The 23,279-nt window shown below is 37.7% G+C and overlaps 13 protein-coding genes across 13 annotated transcripts; 5 read left to right on the top strand and 8 right to left on the bottom strand. All coding sequences in view use genetic code 12, as the record gives it.

Moving 5' to 3' along the window:
• Window positions 1-307: 307 nt before the first annotated feature.
• On the bottom strand, window positions 308-1,666 carry PSN45_004432 (uncharacterized protein; the record flags this gene model as incomplete). The annotated part of the gene is made up of 1 exon (XM_006687023.2): window positions 308-1,666. The coding sequence occupies one exon, from the start codon at window positions 1,664-1,666 to the stop codon at window positions 308-310; it is 1,359 nt and encodes a 452-aa protein (XP_006687086.1).
• Window positions 1,667-1,883: 217 nt separating this feature from the next.
• CCT7 (T-complex protein 1 subunit eta) lies at window positions 1,884-3,506 on the bottom strand (the record flags this gene model as incomplete). The annotated part of the gene is made up of 1 exon (XM_006687352.1): window positions 1,884-3,506. One exon carries the CDS (start codon window positions 3,504-3,506, stop codon window positions 1,884-1,886), a length of 1,623 nt encoding a protein of 540 aa, XP_006687415.1.
• Window positions 3,507-3,595: 89 nt separating this feature from the next.
• Window positions 3,596-4,081, top strand: MRPL36 (mitochondrial 54S ribosomal protein bL31m; the record flags this gene model as incomplete). Its single annotated transcript, XM_006687354.1, has 1 exon — window positions 3,596-4,081. One exon carries the CDS (start codon window positions 3,596-3,598, stop codon window positions 4,079-4,081), a length of 486 nt encoding a protein of 161 aa, XP_006687417.1.
• Window positions 4,082-4,135: 54 nt separating this feature from the next.
• Window positions 4,136-6,077, bottom strand: PSN45_004429 (uncharacterized protein; the record flags this gene model as incomplete). Its single annotated transcript, XM_066158293.1, has 4 exons — window positions 4,136-5,247; window positions 5,503-5,591; window positions 5,781-5,824; window positions 6,075-6,077. 4 exons carry the CDS (start codon window positions 6,075-6,077, stop codon window positions 4,136-4,138), a joined length of 1,248 nt encoding a protein of 415 aa, XP_066014390.1.
• A 30-nt stretch (window positions 6,078-6,107) lies between these two features.
• On the bottom strand, window positions 6,108-8,477 carry RCY1 (F-box protein: endocytic membrane traffic, recycling ReCYcling 1; the record flags this gene model as incomplete). The annotated part of the gene is made up of 1 exon (XM_006687025.1): window positions 6,108-8,477. The coding sequence occupies one exon, from the start codon at window positions 8,475-8,477 to the stop codon at window positions 6,108-6,110; it is 2,370 nt and encodes a 789-aa protein (XP_006687088.1).
• A 346-nt stretch (window positions 8,478-8,823) lies between these two features.
• Window positions 8,824-10,782, top strand: PSN45_004427 (uncharacterized protein; the record flags this gene model as incomplete). Its single annotated transcript, XM_006687026.2, has 1 exon — window positions 8,824-10,782. The coding sequence occupies one exon, from the start codon at window positions 8,824-8,826 to the stop codon at window positions 10,780-10,782; it is 1,959 nt and encodes a 652-aa protein (XP_006687089.2).
• A 110-nt stretch (window positions 10,783-10,892) lies between these two features.
• On the top strand, window positions 10,893-12,575 carry PAP1 (polynucleotide adenylyltransferase; the record flags this gene model as incomplete). Its single annotated transcript, XM_006687027.1, has 1 exon — window positions 10,893-12,575. The coding sequence occupies one exon, from the start codon at window positions 10,893-10,895 to the stop codon at window positions 12,573-12,575; it is 1,683 nt and encodes a 560-aa protein (XP_006687090.1).
• Window positions 12,576-12,580: 5 nt separating this feature from the next.
• Window positions 12,581-16,077, bottom strand: PIK1 (Phosphatidylinositol 4-kinase pik1alpha (PI4-kinase)(PtdIns-4-kinase); the record flags this gene model as incomplete). Its single annotated transcript, XM_006687029.2, has 2 exons — window positions 12,581-12,742; window positions 13,336-16,077. The coding sequence occupies 2 exons, from the start codon at window positions 16,075-16,077 to the stop codon at window positions 12,581-12,583; spliced, it is 2,904 nt and encodes a 967-aa protein (XP_006687092.2).
• A 134-nt stretch (window positions 16,078-16,211) lies between these two features.
• OSH6 (Oxysterol-binding protein OBPa) lies at window positions 16,212-17,417 on the bottom strand (the record flags this gene model as incomplete). The annotated part of the gene is made up of 1 exon (XM_006687030.1): window positions 16,212-17,417. One exon carries the CDS (start codon window positions 17,415-17,417, stop codon window positions 16,212-16,214), a length of 1,206 nt encoding a protein of 401 aa, XP_006687093.1.
• Window positions 17,418-17,579: 162 nt separating this feature from the next.
• Window positions 17,580-18,194, top strand: PSN45_004423 (uncharacterized protein; the record flags this gene model as incomplete). The annotated part of the gene is made up of 2 exons (XM_066158292.1): window positions 17,580-18,058; window positions 18,107-18,194. 2 exons carry the CDS (start codon window positions 17,580-17,582, stop codon window positions 18,192-18,194), a joined length of 567 nt encoding a protein of 188 aa, XP_066014389.1.
• Window positions 18,195-18,482: 288 nt separating this feature from the next.
• Window positions 18,483-20,130, bottom strand: HIP1 (histidine permease; the record flags this gene model as incomplete). Its single annotated transcript, XM_066158291.1, has 3 exons — window positions 18,483-18,512; window positions 18,764-19,831; window positions 20,053-20,130. The coding sequence occupies 3 exons, from the start codon at window positions 20,128-20,130 to the stop codon at window positions 18,483-18,485; spliced, it is 1,176 nt and encodes a 391-aa protein (XP_066014388.1).
• Window positions 20,131-20,324: 194 nt separating this feature from the next.
• Window positions 20,325-21,650, bottom strand: PSN45_004421 (uncharacterized protein; the record flags this gene model as incomplete). Its single annotated transcript, XM_006687356.1, has 1 exon — window positions 20,325-21,650. The coding sequence occupies one exon, from the start codon at window positions 21,648-21,650 to the stop codon at window positions 20,325-20,327; it is 1,326 nt and encodes a 441-aa protein (XP_006687419.1).
• A 71-nt stretch (window positions 21,651-21,721) lies between these two features.
• sap61 (Pre-mRNA-splicing factor sap61) lies at window positions 21,722-23,251 on the top strand (the record flags this gene model as incomplete). The annotated part of the gene is made up of 1 exon (XM_006687033.1): window positions 21,722-23,251. One exon carries the CDS (start codon window positions 21,722-21,724, stop codon window positions 23,249-23,251), a length of 1,530 nt encoding a protein of 509 aa, XP_006687096.1.
• Window positions 23,252-23,279: the final 28 nt, after the last annotated feature.

Raw genomic sequence — 23,279 nt, 5'->3', positions numbered from 1 at the left:
TATTATCAAGTTGGAGAAAAGTGTAAACGAACGACGAATAAATCACTTAACGAAACGCCAAAATGATTGTTTTTGTTTCTGGGTGTGAGATCGTAATGTCAACTTTGTGTCATTTCACCCACACGCGGTAAAAATTACTGAATGGATGCAAAAAGGTAGTTAGGCCAGAATAGAGGTTATACACGTCAACTTCCTTTCCATCGGAGAGGTTCATTTCTTGCGAGCGAGGTAAATATTAGTATTTATTCATTATGGCGGTTATTGTTTCATTATAATGCATTTTGCTGTATGTTTGGTATAATAGATATTAAAAATTACCCATTCTAACAGCTGAAGTTTCTCTATCCGGAGAGAATTTATAAGCAAACAGTGTTTTACACAGTTGTGGTTCCCTTATATCATGCAACAGACTCTGACTTCCCTTCCCAATATTATAAACCGTTGGCGTACCAAATGATGGGGATGAAGCTTGTAGGTCCGAAAAAATAGATCTTGAAATGGACGGTGGTGTGATAGGGGCATCATGAACAAATTCACCATCATAAGACTCATGCATATTTAGCAATATGTCAACTAGTAAAGTGATTGGTGTGTTGGCTTCGAAATTTTCCTCGTCAATTTTTGTAACATCAGTTTTGTGAACCCTTAATTTTTCGAAAATCTGGTGGTTTGTATCAATAAAGTTCTCAACAACCAGCATAACACCCAAGGGTTTGTACTTTGTTGTTAACACTTCACTTGCCTCTTCTAGAAAGATTGCCAACATCAATGACACTCTTCGTACTTTTATTAGTGTATGTTCATCAAAGCCTGTTAAGAACAGACCATAAATTTCTGGCTCGACGTTTTCTAAGTCTTCTGTATCGGCATTAGCCTCTACTCTGAGTTTGGTGCTGATGAGCCCTAGAACGTAGTTAGCACCATGAGGCACTTTAAGCATCGATAATGCAAGAAGATTAGCTGCTGACGCAACTATGCAGGTTTCAAAATTCAAAAAATCCCTGTGATACAAACTCAATTCACACAAAAATCTAGTTACAGCTGTTGTAGCAGACACAATAGAATTATCACTGCTATTTCTGATAGGAGTAATGCTATCGAAACCGATGAACAGGTCAATGGCCAACTGAAGGCAATCCTCAAGAGTTGGACGTTCCAAAGACCATTCCAACGTAGAGAGTACGTGTCTTTCCATCTGGATGAACATCTCCTCGTCATATGCGTTACGGCACATTATCGACAATTCTTTCAAAGTGGGAACTCGTGACTTTTTATCTTCATATTTGGCAGCTATCCATAAAGCAGTACAACCCACTAACTGATAATGCCTCTTGAAGACTATCCGCTTAGCACAATATCTGTCAATGATATTAAAACAGCGAAACAAAGTTTGGGCTTGGAGCCTGAATGAACCGTGAAGTTCAATAATGTAGTCCAAAAGAAACGGCCTCATAAACCACTGAATTTCTGGTTGGAGATCTATCATGGCAGGATTAATATCATTATTCGATTCAAGTCTTGCCATGAAACTCTTGATGTTTTTCTTGTAATCTTTAATTAATTTCTTGTTCCCTATAGTTTCTAAACTTTCCAATTCTCTTGGATACAGCTTCAAAGGAAGGCGCTGTGGCGGTCCATACAATCTATTATGTGAAACTTCATCCATGCTGGATATCAAAGAAAGTGTTAAGAATTAGATGCTACTCAAAAAAAGCGGGCGTGAGAACTTAAATGAAGTGATGAACTTCGGACTGAACCTTAATCACGAAGACGCGAAATGCGCGTTAAACAAAAACTTTGGTGGTGCGCGCCAGTCCTTCAAAAATTTCGTGGCTATTGTGAGTGTGACAATTACTATAAACAGTACACAATTTACGAACAAGCTAAAATGCACCCCTTCCTCTTCCTTCTTGCGACGGGTCTTCGCTTTTTATTGTTTCGTCAACTGAAAGAACAACAATTGCTGCTTCTGTAGCCGATTCGAGAGCATTTATTTTCACTAATGCTGGTTCCCAAATAAAACTCTCCATGTTATCGCCAATTGACTCCTTGTGAAAATCTATTCCCATCGACTTCTCACCTCTCGCATGGGCGCTTCTTAACTTATTCAACAATTCTATACCATCTAAACCAGCATTTTCACAAAGCTGTCTAGGAATGACTTCCAAAGCTTTGGCGAAAGCTGAAATTACCAACTGTTGTTTACCAGCAACTGACCTTGCAAATTCTCTCAAATATTTGGATAATTCCATTTCAATAGCGCCTCCTCCAGCAACTACAGAGTTATGACTGACGGCTCTTTTGACGATCATAATTGCATCATGTAATGACCTCTCAACCTCAGCAATGACTTGCTCGGCACCTCCTCTTAAAACCAATGTGCATGTCCTAGCTTGGGGGCATCCCTTGAATAAGTTATATCTCTCGGATCCAATTTGAACCTCCTCGAACACTTCACAAGTTCCGAGGTCTTTATCGACAATATTGGAACACGTGGATTGTATTGTTCCGCCAACCGCTTGGATAACTCGGTCCATGTCTTCTGTGGCCACTCTTCCAGCGCAGAAAATATCCCTGTCGGCAAAAAATTGAGTGGCCAAGTCACCAATTGGTAATTTTGAGAGCACAATATTGGCACCACTGTTGTGAATTGCTTCTAACTTAGAAAATATTATTTTCCATTCAGCGTCAACAATGTCTTGGTAGTCTTTGACTTGTTCGACTCTTACTTCAGCGTTATCCTTTTCGGCCTTCAATTCAAGTTCGACATTTAAGTTCAAAACTTTAGGATTGGAAAACTTCTTTGGCTGTTGTTCAAAACCTGCATAAGAGAATGTCTTTTTAAAGGCGACACCATCCACAAATAAGGATTCTTCCATTGAACCACCAGGCACTTTCTTAATTCCAATCAATTTCTCATCCAATGAGTCTTGGTCCAAGCTTAAGACAGCATCTACCACCATCTTCGTGAAAAATGTTGAATTTTGACTGATAAGTTTCGAAGACATGGCAGTAGTGGCACATCTTTCTAATAATTGGCGGAATTCTTTAGGATCATCCTTTTTAACCTCAATTGCAATATCATGAATCCTTTCCACTGCAAGATCACAAGCCTTTCTCAAACCTCTTGCGATTAAATGAGATGAGATACCATCTTCAATAAAACTTTTACTTTCCTTCAATAGTTCACCTGCTAAAATGGTAACAGATGTTGTACCATCACCAACTTCAGCATCTTGCGCTCTGGATATATCAACTAACATTTTGGCTGCTGGATGAACAATATCTAATAACTTCAAAATAGTGGCACCATCATTAGAAATAGTGGTTTTGCCATTAGAAGATACAATAAGAATATCAGAACCAAATGGACCCAAGGTAGGTTTCAAGGTGTCCTGGATGGCCAAACAAGCATTAATATTATTAATTATCTGGCCTTTACCCTGTGAGGTATCCGTTCCCTCCTTCAAAACCACGATGGTGGGAGTCTGTGTTGAAAATGCCATTTTCAATTAGATCAATTATCGCTCAGCAAAAGTTTTCAACGAACAAAATTCGCGAAGGATTTTGGTGCAAAAGTTTTTTCAATATAACAATGTTCAGAAATATGATGATAGGTAAACTCTCTATTCAAAGAGAGTTTGCTAGGGGTATTGCCATGAAGGGTGATGTGCACTTATCAAACAGGAGAGTGATGAGAAAGATAAAATTGGGAAAAGCAAGACCTGCTATTTTCCATCAATTCGAGACTTTGGTCGAATTAAGCGATGGTTCTGTGATTAAAAGAAGATCCCAAGCCCCTAAAGATGAAATCAGAATGATCAACGACCAGAGGAATAGTGTATTATGGAACCCAAATAGATCTGATTTAGTGGCGGTGGATCCAAATGCCACTGGAAAGGTTAACAAGTTCAATCAAAGATTTGCATCTTTTCTGCCAAGTATAGAAGCTACGTCCGAGACGTCGGAAACTAATAGTACCCAAAAGGATGGCTTAATAGAGTTATTGGGCCAAAATGTGAAAGAGGTGGCCAGCGGTGGAAAGTTGTTTGACAAAAAACAACTGAAATCTAAGAAATAAAACCATACCTACCTGTTTCGTTGTTATTTTGCATGTACATAATATAATAGATGATTATCTGATACTGTTTTCGATATCTTCGTGGAATAATTCTCTAAAAAGAGAGGGGTTGAAATTCTTGATCAAAGAAAGGATTTCCTGGACTAAGAATCCTTCTTGTCGTAGTTCTGTAATGCACCATTTGACAATATCCAATTCCTTTGATTTTAAGGCTTCCTCTAAAAGAACAACTAAACCCTTTTGAAAGCTGGAAGGACTGAAGTAAATCACATTATAAATATCATTTGTAAGAGAATATTTCCCTAAATCTGGAAGTTCAGATATATCTGGGGTTGAGTCGCTTGTATGAAAGTTCTTCACCATAGAACTGATAAAGCTTCGACTTAAACGTACATGATACTTGATTGACAAATATCTAACAAGTATAGGAAAAAGTAATGATCTTGAGTCATTATCAGCATCCTTCATTTTTTCTACCATCGTATTGAAGAATGCATTGTATTTCTGAGGTTCTTCATTCATAAGGATATGCTCAAAAATATGTACGTAACCACCTCCAGATATTTTGATATGATAACTCAGTGCCATATCAATGGCTTTCTCCACATCATTCACTTCTAACACTTTTTTGGCTATTTGGCTAAAATCTTGGGGAGCTAAACCTGTTCTTGTTTTAAATATTGACTGAAGGACCTTCTCTGATTCAGCATCCTTCCTTTGCTTGAGAAATGCTTCAAACAAAGCAGAAAGTGTCAGACGTCTCACAGGAGACCCGATCTTCAACATTATACACTCAAGTAACTCAGAATCTTTAGATCCAACAACCCGTATCAAAGCATCCACAATTTCTCTTTTGGATTCATCTAGGTTCGCCTCTCGTAGGAAAAGGTCGGCATAATGTCCGTTCAAGTTACCAAGAAATGATAAATGCACATCAGGATCATCAAATACATATTTCAAGTCTTTGGAGTTTCTCCATATCTCTAATGCAGTTTCGTGATGTCCCAACTCTACGTTTTTCAAAATTAAATCTTTCAAAGCTAGCAGAAGGTCCATGGAACATTCATTTTTTGTGATTTTGTTACTTAGCTTCCCATAGATGATATTTGCAAAGTACACATCATCCAGTCCCGATATGGCCAAAGAGATTATACCCGCAAGATCCACTGCAGAGTATGGATATAAGTAGAAGGAATTAACCAATCGAACAACAGCATAATTATAATACACCAATCTTTTGCCCCTGTAAGCGCAAAGGCACCTTAAAACCGTCCTTATTGTCTCCTCTTCAATAAGAACTTGGTTCTGTTGGTACAGAGTTTTGCACTGTATCATATACAGAGTAGCAACCAACGGTTCACCACAAATTGCTGCTAAAACAATTATTTGATTAGCCATATGATCCAACAATGTGATCTCACCTTTTCTCTGTTTCACACTGAACCCTGGTGCAACTCCCAGTTCAGCAAGTTTATCAAGAATATCTTCAACTAGCTGCACCTTCTCCTGGCTCAAAATATGGATTAGATTGTCCAAGACAATACACCTAATTGAACCCGATTTCCAAAATTTCTGACAGACGAATTCAAAGATGTCTTTATTAGATCTAAAGTGGTCAAAAATCTCCTCAAGAAAACACGAATTCGTTGACTCATAGACCAGTAAACATTTTGGAACTGAGTATTTGAATGATTCGTACGGATTAGATAAAATATCATAAGCTTTGTACACCCTTTCAGTTCCCTGTGTATTTATGAAATTAGTCGGATGCCTTTCAGAAATTGTAATATTCCTTATTCTTCTTGTCTCACTTCGAAATCTTAGTAATCTTGTACTCCTGTTGGGTTTAAACATGTTAACCAAGGAAGGATGTCTCAGGCATCGCAGTAAAAAAACATATCGCGATATCAGAGAATTTATTATCGCAAGTGCTACACTATCACATATTGACCAAATTGACAAAAAAAACAGTGACAGCTAATTCATTAGTCACCATTGAGTATATATTTTACAATAAAATGGTTCCTCATGCAATAACACAATCACCTAAACTCAAACCATACATGATCTTTTCCACATCTTTCTTGATTAATGGCCAATCCTCTCGTCTTTGAACGAATTCATAGATTTCCTCTTGTCCAAAAATTCCATTGAACTTGCTCAAATCACTGACGAGTTTTCCAATGGCTTTTGAATCATTTCCACCAATAAGATAGATACTGCCAACTTTTTTAAGTGATTCAAACAAGGGAAGTATAAATCGTTTGTTCGTTTTTATGTGATTAAGGATACACTCGTAATAGATATTCAAATCTGATATGAGTGTCACCGCTCCTGTATTTGAAATAGTCGCTGACTTCATAACTTTCACAATTACCTGAAAAAATCTTTCAGCTAATTCTTGTTGAAACACATCTATGACAGACTTATCTGCACAGCCAACTAAGAGGTCAAAATTACCATCCAAAACCAGTACTACTCTTCTCGCAGCAGGTGTAGAATCCTGTACTTCAACAGAAGTTTCATTGTGTGGGCAGTAACTATTGTTTTGTAAGACTGGAGAATATGCTTGTTCGATTTCATCGATCAACACATCAATACCAATATTTAGTCCATCGGCGACATAATTATCAACCATTTCTTCTAACTTTTTCTTTCTTTGCAAAGATGGGTTCAAAATTGAGTTCTCGTTCTTGATAATACGGCGATTTATCAATTCCTCTTTATAAAAAATTTCAACCATCTGCATTATCAAATCGGCAACATTCACCAAATCAGAAAACAAAACCAATGGCTTGATTGGTTCAGGAGCATGTGTATCATCTTCCACGGGCTTGTAAGTTCTCAAATACACCAACGCCTTATCGAATCCAGGTTTTAAGTGATCGTTTCCAATCAGCTCTAGAACAGATATGAAAATTTCTTGAACTGAAGTCATCAAAGACTGGCGAACACTCACAATAGTAAAATCCTTGAAATGTAACATCCTTATTAGACAGTTCTTTCCGTCATTCAAAATCTGCATAGCAAGCTTTAAACTGAATATCTTATTAATGGACTTCATGTTTTCCGTCAAAATTTTCTCTTTGGCTTGAATCTCCGAATATGATTCGTTTTCAACTTGCTCGTCTTCTGTATTTCTATTTGACCCGACGGCAAAAGCTTTTCTGAAACTTGTTAAAAAGTCATTTTTTGTTTCTGTTTTCACATTCCGTAGAATATTCTGACTAGTTTCTACTTCTCTTCTCTCAATGGATTCTTTCCATTCTTGAATTTTCTGGTTAGACAAACCTTTAAAAGACACTATTTCTTCTCTGGAGTACTCTGTAACTACTTGCTCAAACAGCATGTCGAATAATTCCTGTATCAAATTGAGGTAGTTTCCTCCAAGATTTTCACTTTGATTTAATTTTGAGATGAAACTGTTGACTATCTTGTCATATAGATAAGGAACTATCAGCAAGTATAGCTTTTTGCCCTTGGAAGCCTCTATCAACCTGTTGAAAATGTCCGCTAACTGATTCAAAATTAGTTCTTCGCTAACTTTGTACATCATAGGTACAGTTTTGGGGAAAATGAGATCAATTGTCCTTGATTCATAGTTGAACATTGTAATCAATTGGTTCATCAATTCATTGAATCTTGATGAATTTAATTCGTATTCCAATTCTTCACCTACAGTTTTATTCGTGAAGAATTCTTCAGGGTTGAAATATTCTAATAGACCAAAAACATTGTCATGGTTATCAAAAATGCTCTTCTGCATGAAAAAGTCAATCAATGTTTGGTGATTATTCAATTCAATTATCACGTTGACGAACCTCTTCATAGTGGAATAATCCTCAAGATCAAAATGTATATCAAGTTCTCGAAGCAAGGCATTTTCGAAAATCTCAAACAAGGAACCAAGCTTCTCTTGTATTGTGAATCTTGTTTCGTCGTTCTTATCGAGATGACTATATTGCATCAAATTGTTCAAGATTTTGCATTGTTCTTCTGGACTTTGAAACTCTTGAAAGATTTTAAGCTTATCATAAGATTTATTAGAAAGTAGGTCCACGTAGAACTTTTCCAAACTTTTGTGGATACCCAAAACTATTTTTTTGGCACGAGCGGGGGTCAGACATGCCTGGTCCATACAGTTGAGTGCATTGAGTTTCAAAGAGTTGATGTCTTTGGTTTCATTAGTCCCCTCCTTTCGCCATAGTCCTATTTCCTTTAGCATAGAGATCCAAATCTGAGGGTCGTTCACAGTTTTGTATGCATTTTTTGATACCCTCGAGAAGACCAATAAATCAGCAATGGCAAGGTATTTAACAATTCCTTGTGCGACAGGAATCGCTATCACATCTGGATTATATACGTCAATGTCTGAATTCCATATCACTTGAGCCATTATACATGTTTAGTACATTACTTATTTTTCGCGACAATAGTATTCCCATTTTCTTATAGAATTCTGATGAGCTACTATGCTCAAAATACCAGTTACTCAGCATCTACGAGCTGTTTTACAGGGCAGCAGTACCAAGGTCAATTTGGGTATTACAAAAAATATTGTGCTACGAAGAACCACTACTAAGATACGACAAATCCGATATAACTCATCTCATCAAAATAGTCTTGTGAAATCATTTCCCAAGGTTCTATTGGAGTTCGTTAAAAGGGAATCTAAGTTCATTGCAGACTCACTAACGAGAGAAGAAACAAGCGAAATGTTGAGTTCTGAAAATCTTAAGGGCATGTCTAGTCGTATTTCTGAATCTTTGAATGATTCTGTTGATGATTATAATCGATTCATCAAAGTCCTAAGTTTCAAGCCTTCTGACATTCCGGTATCATTATATCTTCATTTCTTATATGAGCACAAGTTTTCATTGGATGAGCGAACAAGGAATCTTTTCGTCAGTCGACTAGCATTTCATAATCTTTATGAACATATTTGGAAAGTCTTCATAGATGAGTCGAGCACCATTAACGACATTGAAGAACTTGCCATAATTATAGGAGAAACAGCAAAAGAGAATAACAATATAGATATCGGACTATTAAAAGCATTGATAGAGGCTCAAGGTAACATTCCCAACCAGTCATTGAAAGCTGTGCTTTTAGACTGTATATCCCACAATTTTGATATCCTGAGGAACACCTTGAGCGAAGCCTTGATTACTTATGATCAACATCCCAGTCTTTCTAAACCCTTATCGGTTATGAATATTTATGAAGTGATCTTAATTTTGAGACAGAAGCTTCATGCTCATGAAGATGTTAATGCTGAGGTGAAAACGCTTCATGACCTCTGTATTTCCAAGAAAGGTAATATCGCTGGATGGTTTGCCTTTATAACCGAAAACATAGAAAGCAAGTCCCTTGACAAGGAATTGTTGGAACTCATTCTCCAGATGATGAAAGGGGCAGGTCTCAATGACTATGATATTCTGAGGATCATTGACTTGAACATAATGTCGTCTTCATCAATTTATGAACTTTTCCAACAGGAATATGTATATTCCAACATAAGCTGGTCGTTGAATAGGTTGACGAATAAGCTTATTGATAGAGATGTAGATTCTTTGCTTTCAAGAATTGTTTTGGAACACCATAATGAGCTTAGCAATGACATCTTAGTAAGTTGCTTACAGGAAATGTTTAAAAAAGAACATGAGTCGTTTTTAAAATGCTTGCGTTCAATGCTTGATGCACAGAACCACCGCAAGTATGAGCAGGTTTACAAGCATTTTTTTGAGACATATAGACCAAATGGCATAGAGCTGATCTTGCTCCACAAGGCCATGTTGAAAACTAACAATTCTCATGACTTTTACTTAAGGTTGAGAGTCCACCTTCCAATCGCTGAGAATGAAAGGCGGGAAACAATAGAATTATACAGGGATTTTATCACTGCTGAGATCAGACCTACGACAGTTCTCCTTGAGTTAATAAGAAGTATGATGGTAAGGAACCGAGTCTTAGATGCTAATGTGATTGATGAGCTTGTCAAAACTTCTATATTAAAACTAACTAAAGTGACTCCCATGGGAATACAGGTAATAGATGAGAAAAAGAAAATAAAACTCAACAATACTGTTCGAGCAATAGCACAATCTTTATCCATCCTTGAAACCCAGGAGGGTATGATTGTGCTCAACAATTTGTACCAATGCTTCGTTAACTCCAAGGAATTCTCAAATATGGACCTTCGCCTCAGACTTAAGATTTATAAAACATTGCTTTTGGAAGTTTTCAGATTCATTTCAAGGGATGCACTGAGGAATATTGATATCGGTCTATTGGCCAAAGATCTCATCATAGACGATAAAATTCGGAGTTATATCTGTTACTTTTACGAGGTCAAAAATTGTCCCACAAAATCTCTTCAAATCGTGAAAGAGTTTGCTGATGATAAGAGCAAATTCACCAAGAATATAATGGATGGAGTAGAAGCAGGTATACTATCATCCAAACTCGAAGTAGATGAAAAACTTGAACTTTACAAGAGTTTCAGAAAAGAGCTCAGTTTATATGGTTTTAAGGCAAAGATAAAGCCTAAGAATATCGTTCTGCTCATGCAGTTAGTGCTCAAGTCACAGAGCGGTGTTTTGAAGGAGGGCTCACTAGACAGAATTCTCTCGTTTTCTCTAAAACAAGGTGTACCCTATCATGTAATCAACAAGTTGGTGAAGCAAAAAAGAACTAGGTGATAATGGTCTGTATATAAGTCTGAGAACTGAGTGTCTCTGTGTACAATAGAAACTACTATATTTGCGAACTTTTGGATGGTTCTAAATTCTCACATTTTTCAGAATTGTAGATGGCTTCCCGGATATTTGGTGTCACTCCTCCAATCTCAACAGATAATCCCTCACCCAAAGAGATTACTCTAAATGATCAACTAATCGCTGAATTGAAAGCTCGTGGCTCTTTCGAGAGTGAACAAGCAACCAGGAAAAGAGTTGAGATTCTCAATCTTTTTCAGAAGTTAGTTCAGGAGTTCGTTCATAAAGTTTCCAAAAGCAAAAATATGAGTGAAGGCATGGCGAAGGATGCTGGTGGGAAGATTTTCACATTCGGATCTTACAGGCTCGGCGTCTATGGTCCGGGATCAGATATTGACACCTTGGTTGTTGTACCAAAACACGTGACAAGAGAGGACTTTTTTTCTGTTTTTGAATCAATCGTAAGGGAAAGACCAGAATTAGAGGAAATAACTTCAGTTCCAGATGCTTTTGTCCCTATTATCAAAATCGAGTTCGATGGGATCTCTATCGATTTAATTTGTGCTACCTTGAATGTGCCTCAGGTTCCCTTGAACATGACTTTAGATGATAAGAACTTGCTCAGGAATCTCGATGAAAGGGACATGAGAGCCTTAAATGGAACTAGGGTGACTGATGAGATTCTTCAACTAGTACCAAAACCAACAGTTTTCAAGCATGCTCTTCGTTGTATAAAGATGTGGGCACAAGCTAGAGCAGTTTATGGAAATGTATTTGGATTCCCAGGAGGTGTAGCCTGGGCAATGATGGTTGCAAGAATTTGTCAACTCTACCCAAATGCTGTCGGGGCAGTAATAGTGGACAAATTCTTCAATATATACACGAAGTGGAACTGGCCTCAACCAGTGTTATTAAAGCCTATAGAAGATGGACCACTTCAAGTGAAGGTCTGGAATCCAAGATTGTATACAAACGATAGAAATCATCGAATGCCAATAATCACGCCAGCATATCCTTCCATGTGTGCGACACATAACATAACGAGCTCTACTCAAAAGGTCATACTTTCAGAATTGGTAAAAGGTGTGGATATCGTTGGTGACATCAAGTTAGGCAAGAGAACGTGGTCGGATCTTTTCCAACGACATGACTTTTTTTTTAGATACAAGTTTTACTTATGTATTGTTGTTGGTACCAAAGCGAATGAAGAAGAGCATTCAAAATGGAGCGGGTTTGTGGAAAGTAAGTTGAGGCTTTTGGTTCAAAAATTAGAAGCAACTAGTGGTATTGAGATAGCGCACCCTTATGTGAAAGACTTCAATGACAGTTATGATATCAATGATTTAGAACCATTTGAAGTTGTGAACTCCTACGGAATATTAAGTGGCGCCAGCGTGTTAAATAAATTACAGAAGGTGGAGCCCAGAACTATACATGGGTCAGAGAAAGAGGGAGACACCCCCACAAAAACTTTACATTTAATGAAGTTATTCATCGGTCTTGATGTAAGTTTGAATAAATCTAATGACTCAACGAGCAAGCAGCCTAAGAAGCTTGATATTCAGTATCCATGTTCTGAATTTTACAACATCTGCAAAGGGTGGCTTGGATTTCAAGAAGGAACCCACTTTATACAGATAAAGAACGTAAAACTTTATGAACTACCTGATGATGTGTTTGAGGAAGGCGAAAAACGGCCCATTAAACAGTCTAAAAAACGGAAAGCCGATAGTAAGGGAGATATACAGAAAAGGTCAAAAAGTGCTGTTCCAATTTAACCAGTTTAAGGATCCCATGTGAGTATAACATCTTCAATAGGAATAGATACAATTCTAGACTGGATGATCCTTTGTTGGTTTTCGATGACGCCCATGTCCAATGCATTACACAACCAGTCATTGAAATTAGTTGTGCGATTAGTTTTGTTATACTCAAATGCATATCTCTTCCATATTTCCTTGTTAATATCCAGTTTCCAAATTGTTGAAAGTTGACTTGATAGTTTACGCTGACTTTCGGTTGTTGAGATGCACTGGCTGTAAAAGGAGCGGAAAGCTATGAACGCATTAAGACGTTTGAACATTTTGGTCTTCTTTATTTTCTTAGGGGTTGTCCTCTTATCGTTGTTAAAATGAAGTAACATTCTTTTCAAAGCTTGAGAAGCCTTAGGTAGGGGAGGTAATTCATTTGTAAGATATATGGCTTGCAAACTTGAGTCATCTATTCTATTGTCAGACGATGTCGGCCTTGTTTGGATGACATTTGATCCTTCAAGTTTCATCCTGAACCTGTGAATAGTATATTTAGGAGCTGTTTTCATCTGTTGAGTTAGCTGGTAATTTAAAATGCGGTATTTTTGATCTATCCTCTTGTAACCTTGGCGAGGGGGACCCTTTAAAATAATTCGCAGTATATTTAATAGCATACAAATGATCAATTATATATACCTTGTGTGACCATTTGATATTGGTCGTATAATCTTGTGTACATACTTCCAAGACTCTTGGATATGAGCGATATTTCAACAAATGAATCTACCTGATCGTCTGAAAGTTGTAATTGCAACCGTTGTTTTAATAAAACACTCGTGTTCTCCCCGTTCTTGAAGCAAGGGAGTGTAGAATCTTTTTGCATCAATTCAACAATATCAATTATCTGCTCGGAATGTTTTCTGACAGCCTTGAAGCACTTTTTGCAAACCTCTTGGAAAAGTGCATAATAAACTGAATCAAATCCTCCCAATAAATCAACATATTCTTGGGTGAATTTGAAAGGGGCTGCTTCGAAATTTAGGCTTCCGGGAGAATTAGATAGAATGAATCCAAAATCGATATGAATTATATGCCCCTCATTATCAACCATAATATTTCCATTATGCCTGTCCTTAATTTGGAAAATGTAGGACAATATGGAGTAACTTGCGAGACTTCTTGCAAAATTCTCTTGTGATTTTTTGTACTTCGATAGAGAGGTTGGGCCAAACAACTTCTCAAAATAATCCAGAAGGCTAAAAATTCTTCCTTTAGAATTATCACCACCAGCTATTGAATGCTCGGTTAAAGATTTTTTTATAGAGTGAATTGACATGGCATTATTGATCGTTTCAACTAACCCTGTATTAGCGCTTGTGATTAAAATTCTCATTTTCTTTGTCCAAGCTGGTACTTCCTCGGCTTTCCAAATGTTGGAAACAATAGTGATCAATTGACAAGCAAATGCTTCTTGCGGTAAGTCATCACCATTTTTGGCGATAACTGAACACAAGTCCCAGTTCTTCAAGTGTCCGTAGACGCTTGCCTTTTTGATTCTCATTTTCTTCTTCAACCAGTCTTCTCCTAGTTTGAAATCATTTTCCATTTTTCTTTCTCCAGCATCCGGATCATCACCCTTCAATTCATTGAGTTTCTCATAATTGATAGCCTCAAATTGGTCCTGTAGAGATATCATAGACTGAATTATTCTATTTCTAATAGAAGCTGATTGTTCAGTATTTTCCTTTCCTGCGTCTTCAAGTTGTTGCAACATAACCGATGCTATTCTCATTTGATTTGCTAAAACCTTGGAAGGGACATCAGTAAGTTGAGGGCTGCTACCACGCAACTCTTCATTCCTAATATTTTGTCCTTCAAGAAGTTTTAACTTATTCAAATCCTGTTCACTTTTCCAATTATTGAGGTCTTTCAAATCACCTAAGTCAGTTTCTTCATTAACCATTGACCCGGTAGTATCAGAACTTGGATCTCCTTCATCATTTTCCAAGTTCACCGCTGAATATGGACCAATATCTCTTTTAGTCACACTGGTTGACTTCTCAAAGCTGCTTCGTGAAAGCTGGCTATTGATTATTCTAAGATTTGCTTCACTGGAAGGATCAAAGTCAAACTCATCACTTAAATATTCAATGAGTAGCAAAAATGGGACTCTTTCAGCGGAATTGAGAACACATGCCTCATTCACATTAAGTTTCAAAATCTTGTGGTACTTCTTATTCCTATTGCTAGTCAAGGGAAGAAGCTGGGGGATGTCGATTTCAGCAGGCAATATGGTATCATTTATCATTGATAATTCTGCACGGAGAGCAGATAATCGTGCTTCCTTGGGAATTTGAGAAAGCCTGAAAGATACATTTTGCAAGGACATTATGAAATCGGTCTCCTTCCTAGCATAATTGGCAAAAAGCATTCTTTGTTGAGAATGAAAGCTAGCCAGTGAGTAATTTGGTAATATACTCTCTTTAGAGTTAACAGAATTGTAATGAGGCAAATTTAAAGAAGTTTCTGACTCGGCGGGGGAGATATATGGCCTTACAGGGGAGCCTTGTGATTCCCTTAAATCAGGCAAGGACTGGGATAACGTATTTGGTTTAGGAGACTGAATAAGCTCAAGACTTCTGTGCCTGGATAATTGACCAGTGCTCTTCTTTGACTTAATTGTTGTATTAATTTTTAAAGCTTCCTCGATTTCATTCAATGTCTTGGAACCGGTGTAATTTGAAGGCCGTATGGAGTCCAGTGACATTCTTTCTTCATCATCTGAAGAAATAATTCCATCTTCACCAGTCAATACCATACTGTTTCTCTCTGATGAATATCCGAAAGTCTGAGAGACTTTTGGCAGAGAAATTGAGGCTGGTTTCTGTGGAAGTTTCAAGGACGCATCGTCTATTGACTCAGAAGAAATACGCAGGTTCTTCAAGGTTAAGTTCTTCGTTAGTGCTTTCTGAAAGTTAGCAAGATGAAAAACAAAAGCTTTCTGTTGTTTTGATTGGGATTTAATAACAGGCAAAGTATAGTAGGTGCTATTGGGTAATGCAAAAGAAGCAGCAATTGAACCGATTGTAACTAACCCAGGGTGAAGATTTTCCCGAAATTCATGAGGATTCTTAACCGGGAGATCTGAGTTAAACATTATATTTTGGAGCTGATTAATGAATCTCCGGACAGTTTGAAATGAATAAGATTCGGGATCATTTCGAAGTTCAAATACATAAGCCTGTAAATTCCAGAACACGATAAGACTGAAATGAGGGAATAACGAAGAGAAGTCCAACAAAAAGTCTTCTAAGGCCATAGAATTGGTTTCGAAAGAAACAAGTAGTTGAATGAATTGGGGAATGTAAAACTCGATTTCTTCATAACTGTAGGTGGATAGTTTCAGAATGAGGAAGTGGTGTATACCTATAGTTTTTGTGTGGATTCTTAAATACTTGAGACACTGAGGAATGTCGAAATCTTTAGAGTTTATAAGCTCAAGCAAAGGCCGATTCTCCTCCTCTGCCATGCTCATTGCATCAACAGTGTCAGAATTAGTTTTCTATAATTCGAGTCGCGCAGTTTTGAAAAACAACAAATTAAACAAGATTGCATACAAAACAAAATTTATTAATGTATATACTATACTAACTCGAACACGTATTACTCATTGAAACCAGTTATAGGGTGCAAGTCCAACAATTCGTGGATCAAATATTGAGGGTCTTCGTCTTTCACATTCATTTCTTTCCTGAGAACAAAGGGAACATCATCTTGTACTGGTTTGAATATAGCGGGAACAAAATCTTCGCCGTTAGCTACCCTTTCTTTGGCTCTTATTCTCTGTGCTTCTTCCACCTTAAATTTTTCTTCAGTTGCAACTGTATGGTCTCGCTTATGCAAAGCATCAATAGTCTTCTTCCATAACTTTCTTGATTCGTTATCAGCTTGATGTTCTAAGGGCTTAACACTTGGTGTGTTCACCAGAGCCTTTCTGGTATCCAATACTATAGGTTCGAGCTTTACGTCTGTTGGACTTATCGTCATCACCTCATTCCACTTACCTGAAACAGACGCCAAAATCTTTTGTGAGGATGAATCTTTGATAACACCCTCAATTACATCGTAATCACCGCTTATAAAACCTTTGGTTTTGAATTCAATGCTTGCTTCAAAGCCAAGTTTCTCACATTTGATTGTCATTTGGTCACCAAGTTCATACTTGAGCTTACCAAACAAAATTCCACGACAGTAGATATTTGGTTGGGTCATGGTGTACTCCTCATCATGTTCTCCCAATGTCAATCTTGCTAGGCCCTCCATCATTGCAGCAGACGAATTCCCTAAGAACTTTGATCTTGGAACAACTACACCGTCTACTTTGATTTTCAGTTCTGGAAGAAGGTAAAAATACGAAGATTTCGGTGGATGATGTGAAGTCTGTTCAGCAATGTAGAATGCTTTCTTATTCTCGGGTAAATCATCCCAATAGCAGGAGAAAATTTCGCCTAGAACAGGATTTAATGGCTTCTTTACTGCCTTGGGGGCTATGTGCCACCCTGACAAATACCATATAACAATCAACATGAATCTCCTCAATGGATCATCTGTTCCATTCGCTTCTAAAAGAAGCTGTGGCGTAAAGAAAGCATTACCAATCCTTTCGAGCATAGATTTCTTTTCCAAAACAAAAGTTGGAAGGGTGATCCTGGTCAAATCCGAACCTGGCCTTAACTGGGCTATAATACTTAGAAGAATGGATTGGTTCTCATTGTCCATTTCGTCCACATCATCAGCAGATTGCAGACCATTATCAACCGAGTCTTGACTGTTGTCCTTTCTAAGTCTTAACTTTGAAGTTAACCCCATTTAGTGACTCAATATTTATTTGTTGATTGATACACAAGAAATGAGAACTTCAGGAGTATTAAAAAAATGGGGGGCACACGACATTATATTGTTGCTAAAGGATAATTGGAGTGTGATAAATCGCATCTGAGCTTTAGTTATAGTGCAGCTAGAACTTGAACAATGAGCCATGAACCACTTTGCTTAGAATCAGTTACATTTATTGAGAATGGATTGAAGGATATTTTACTCTCATTGTGTACCCAGCACACATTGAATACCGATGCCCTTCAGTCAAAGGTGTTGTATTGCAATTATGAGATTGAACAATTCAATTATTCTTCTATGAGACCATCAGAAAGCAAACAATTAATGAAACTTCGCTCATTGGCACAGTTGATTTTGGTCTTGGGCATCGAGAGGCAAAATATGGATATCATTTCAAAGAAAAAGCAGGAAGAAGGTGCTGACCAGGAACCTAAATTTAAGTACGTTCATAATGACAAACTTTTGAAAAGAAGGGTGCAAAGGTTACAGGCGAACCAAAAGGAGGAGCTAGAGGATTGGTATTTAGTTCACAAGGATTTGTCCCGTATCAGTAAGAAATCTTTCCAAGATATTGCAGAGAGAGCAAGCCTCACGGATGTTCAAGTAAGAAATTGGTATGTTTCTAATAAGTAAAATTTGTTTGTACACAACTAACATTTTAGGGTTCATAATAAAAGCCGGTGCTTAAAAGGGGTATCAAAAAGAGTAGTTGATATTCTTAAGGTGGATCAGTCAAGTTTCACTGAATAAAGGGGTACGCATAGTCTCCAATTTTTCGAATACAACTTATGAGCCAAGTAGAATACCAAGATCACAATGACGCCAAGGTAATTCTGAAAAAAAATTCTAGCATTCGGAGAACCGTCCCCTCCAACAGGAAATAATGCAACCCAGAATTGTGCTATCAAGACCAATATCAATAAGACAATTGAATAGATTGATCCCCAAATTCCTCCTATCGAGACAAACTCCAAATCATCAGTGGTTTTACCATGAAGTTTAAGTGCCATTCTGAACCTTATATGACATACCCCTATGTTAATCCACAGGAATATTGTCAGTAACCCACTTATACTCAACAACCAAGCAAAGATAGATTCCTCGTCTTTGTATGCACTTAGGAAACACAACAAACCAAATACTGCTGCCACAAGAAGCCCGCCTAAAGGTCTTCCTCGCTTATCCACATAAGCACAAAATTTTGGAGCTAGGCCCTGAGCACCAAGACTTTGAATTGTACGTGAACATCCATATACGGCAGAATTCCCTACTGAAATTACTGAAACAAGGATAACTGCATTGAAAATGGATGGTAATACTTTGATGTGGGCATTGTTAATGGCTATCACAAATGGTGATACAGCAGAACCAGAACCAAATAAATTTGAAGAAGTATAAGGAACAAGCAATCCCACTATTGTCAACGTTATGAAAAAGAAGAAGAAGATCCTCCAGAAAACTTGTCTAATGGCTTTTGGTAACGTCTTGGAAGGATCTTCGGATTCAGATGCTGCAAGTCCAACTAACTCGGAACCTGCTAAACTATAAGATGCAGTAACAAACACTGAACACACGCCCTTAAAACCATTAGCAAAAGGACCCGGATCTTTCCAATATCTACTTCCAATAAACTCATGTGTAGGCCCTCCACCACATACCAAAATTACCCCCAAGATTATAAACCCTGAGAGAGCAATTACTTTGAATGTAGATAATATAAATTCTGCTTCTCCATATCCTTTAACGCCAAACAAATTAATAGCAACGATTAAAATGTAGAAGACACTCACCCAGGCAACTGGGTTTATATTTGAATTCCAAAATTGGATCGAAATAGCAGCAGCCACTAATTCCAATGGTAACACTATAAGCCACATAAGGGCATAGTTCCAACCGACTGCAAATCCCCACGAAGAATCAATAAACCTTGTTGCATAACTGGAAAAAGCTCCTGAAACTGGAAGGGCAACACAAAGCTCTCCCAATGCATGCACAGTGTTAAACACCATGGTTCCAATTATCCCCCAACCGATAATTAATGCTGCTGGTCCTCCGGTCGCTAATGCCGACCCCGAACCTATCAACAATCCGGTTCCCAAAGTCCCTCCTAAACTTAACATTTGAAGATGTCTATTTTTAAGGTCTTTATTCAACACCGTTTGTTCAACACCTTTGTTGGCTCTTTCGATATCAGTGAGATTCGTGGTATCAACTGTGGTACAATATGGGGAAGGTTTAAACCCATCCTTAAAGCTACCCCACCATGACATGGATGGAATATCATGTTGTGACAGGGATTCGAGGGTGTTGGAGACCTTTACTAATGAAGAATCACTTTCTGAAGTGACCTTTAAGTCTCCCAGCATTGATAACGGGCTTTTGAATACCTACAAAAGATTCAGAGTTACAATTGGAAAATTTTGCAATGTGTGTCCTGGTAGCACGGGTGAAAGGGCTTATAGGCATTTTCACACAAGAAAAAAATACGGTTTTGTGGTCTTCTCATACGATCCTAAACGGCAACCACAAGAGAGCATCCTGAACTAACGGGTTTATAGTACGAATAGTCTTTACTTTGCCTGAATACCTAGCAAATTAGGGCTCCCACATCCATGGACACCAATTTGGACACCAATTTGGACACCAATTTGTCAAGCAATCTGACCAACAATTTTTTTACAGACATTGCTTATATATGTCACGAAGGGCTGATTATACCCATGAGTTTATTAATATATAGGCCAATAGTAGGATGTAACGAATTTTGACTAGAATAACGTAAACAATACAGAATTTTCAAATATAGGAGGACCTTGATCGAGTATTTATACATGAACGGGAATTATCGCTTAATAACGGATATCTTGAGCCTCACAGGAATTATTTGAAAATTTGATAAACGGCTACCAAGAGTAGCAATCCTACCAATATGGCAATTCTACCGCTGGGAGTTGTAGAAACCCATAACCCATTACCAATTACCAGATCCGATAATGGAGTTAAATAAAATCTAATGATCCTATCCAATTTTGTAGATTTTCCATAGATTTGAGTAGGCCCACTAGCACTGTCAGCGATTACTTCATTAGAGTTTTTGCGATGGAAATGGTCAATACCCTGATCGTTGGGGAGTATTTTCAAGTATCCAGAACTTGAAATGATTGACTCTGGTGGTTCGAATGGGATGCTTATAGACAAATACACTGGTTGATGATCCGAAGTGAAGAGCGCCTTCACACTATTGTACTCCTTGACTCTTGGGACAGCCAGAGACAGAAGACCACTTTTGAAAGCTCCGTGCCGGTTTCGATAAGTGGACTGGTAAAGGATTCGATCGCACCAAGAAGGCGATCTTTTAGTGTTGTATATAGCTGTCCCTAAATTGAACTTGTACGTGGGGGGGAAGTCTATACAAGCTTCCGTAAAGCCCATAAACACTTGATCATTTCTTATACTTTCACTTAATTCATCATACTTTTGAACCAATTCTTCTGTGGAAGAATTGGTTGTCATAGTTTGATCTTGAAGAGAAGTAAGTTCTTCAATAGCACTGGTGTCGGCCCTAATATCTTTGGTGGTTCTGTAGTTTAAATCTCCCATAAAGAACGAGTGAGAGTTGGGTTTTAAGAAACTGTACCCGTCTCCAAAGTCAAGTGCTCTCATCAACCGTATAACCTCATAGTTTCTCTTAGCACAATAATATTCACCTTCATATGCCGAAAGATGAGCATCAGCAAACGTTAAATCAACCATTTCACCTGAAGTCTCAGAAGGCTTCCATGTCACTCTTAAACCAGCAGCACCCTTCATAGAGGAATAAAAATATCCACACCCCATAGAAGCAGACCTGACCTTTGTAATTTTCAGTGGAAATGGAGTGATAACAAAGATTCCAATTGCTCCAATATGACAAATCCCGACAGTATGAAACTTTGTATCACTCATCCCATAAGCTTTGTGTAAAGTATCCAAAAGTACCTGGTTTACAGCGATAAAATGGGGATTAGATGTTGTGTAAGAAGAAGCATCCATAATAGAGCAAGCTTCCTCTATCCCAAACACATAAAGACCGGCCACTTCCTTTGGTAGGATTTTAGCTACTTTAGGAATAAACACATCAGAATCAATTCCTCGTTTACCACAATTATGTGTGAACAAGAACAAGTCAAGTTCTATTTCTTTTGGTGTATCCGTTCGAGAAGACATAAGCAACTTTGGGAAGAGCGTGATCCATATTAATCGCGAAGATAAATAAATACTTTAATCTCATCTCACCGATGTCTCAATTCATAGAGCTACAGCGATCCAGATTGGAAGAACTTGATATCATTCGCCAAGCGACCTCAAAAAGATTTAGGAAGAATCCATCGTTAATACCTACGAATATCAGAGAAAGAGATGATATTTTGTCTGGAAACAAAGAAAGACCTTTCAAAGAGACCATGTTACAAAAGCATGAGCTCAAACTATTTCAAGATAAATACAACTCAAACACAAAGGCCTTGAATTCTTTAGACAAGGACTTGGTTGAAACATCACTTAACAAGATTAATGACCCAGAGTTCAAATTTGAGTATTTTGACTCTTTGTTGAACGGGTTACAAGAGAAGGAAGATAGCAGTCTTTTTAATGAAGATTTGAAATCGTTATATTCCATATATTCAAGTTCGCCATTACAAGAGGTCCTGACCAGCAAGAAAGGTAAATTAAGGGCTAAGAGGAAATACGTACTCAGTGAAAACGCTTCAAGGTTGCTTAACATTGACGCTTTATTCACTCCAGAAGAGCAATTTGGCAAGTTCTTAGATCTAAAACTGTTTCATGGGACTTATCTCCTGCTCACTAAAAGTGACTGCACTTATATCGAGTATTTGAGAATGTTCAACAAGGTACCTTATGAGGGTGTCAGCAATGACCCCACCTACAAAAAGTACATCCACAATTTGTGCGTTTATTTATCTGGCTTTCTCAAGAGAATCGATCCATTAGAGGATGTGTCAAAGCTTCTTCATGAGATTGAACTGAGCTTCAAGGACAATAGTGATGGAGATGTAGGAAAGACTGATGAGAATGGCGAAGTATATTGTAAGGCTTGTGACAGAACATTCAGTAAAGAAACGGTCTACAAAGGACATCTTGATGGGAAGAAACATAAAAAGAATGCCAAGAAGCTTGTCACAGAAGATGCCAACGAAACAGAGATTTCAGCAAACAAGTACAAAGAGTTCATAATCAAGCGTCTTCTGGAAACCTTGAAGGTTTCAATAGAAGATACAATCAATAATATTGAAAGACAAGAAGGAATGACCGAGAGAGAAAGAATGATTGAATTAAGTGAAAACAAGGAAGAGGAGTCCGATTATACAACTGCAGATTCAAACTATTCCGGCTCATCAGGAAATGAGAGCTCTGATGACGAAGATAATGAGTTATTCAAAGATTTGCCTCTTGGGGCGGATGGAACGCCTATTCCATTTTGGCTCTACAAGCTTCAAGGTTTACATCATAGTTATGAGTGTGAAATTTGTGGGAATATGAGCTACAAAGGACGTATAAGTTTTGAAAAGCACTTTAGTTCAGTCAAGCACCAACGAGGACTAAAATTCTTAGGGGTTGATACAAGCAAAATGAGTCTTTTTGCCAATATTACCAAAATAGATGAAGCACAACAATTATGGGTTACTTTAAAACGAGAATCCAAATTGCAAGATGGGATAGCTGATGATGCTATAGAAGTAGAAGATAACGAGGGAAATGTAATGTCAGAAAGAGACTATATCCAACTAAAAAAGCAAGGAATTATATAGGAATAGCTTTTGGGAATGGATGCAAAAT

Source organism: Yamadazyma tenuis, chromosome 6 (assembly GCF_029203305.1).
Source record: "Yamadazyma tenuis chromosome 6, complete sequence".
Classification (NCBI taxonomy): domain Eukaryota; kingdom Fungi; phylum Ascomycota; class Pichiomycetes; order Serinales; family Debaryomycetaceae; genus Yamadazyma; species Yamadazyma tenuis.
This window is presented reverse-complemented; position numbering and strand designations above follow the sequence as displayed.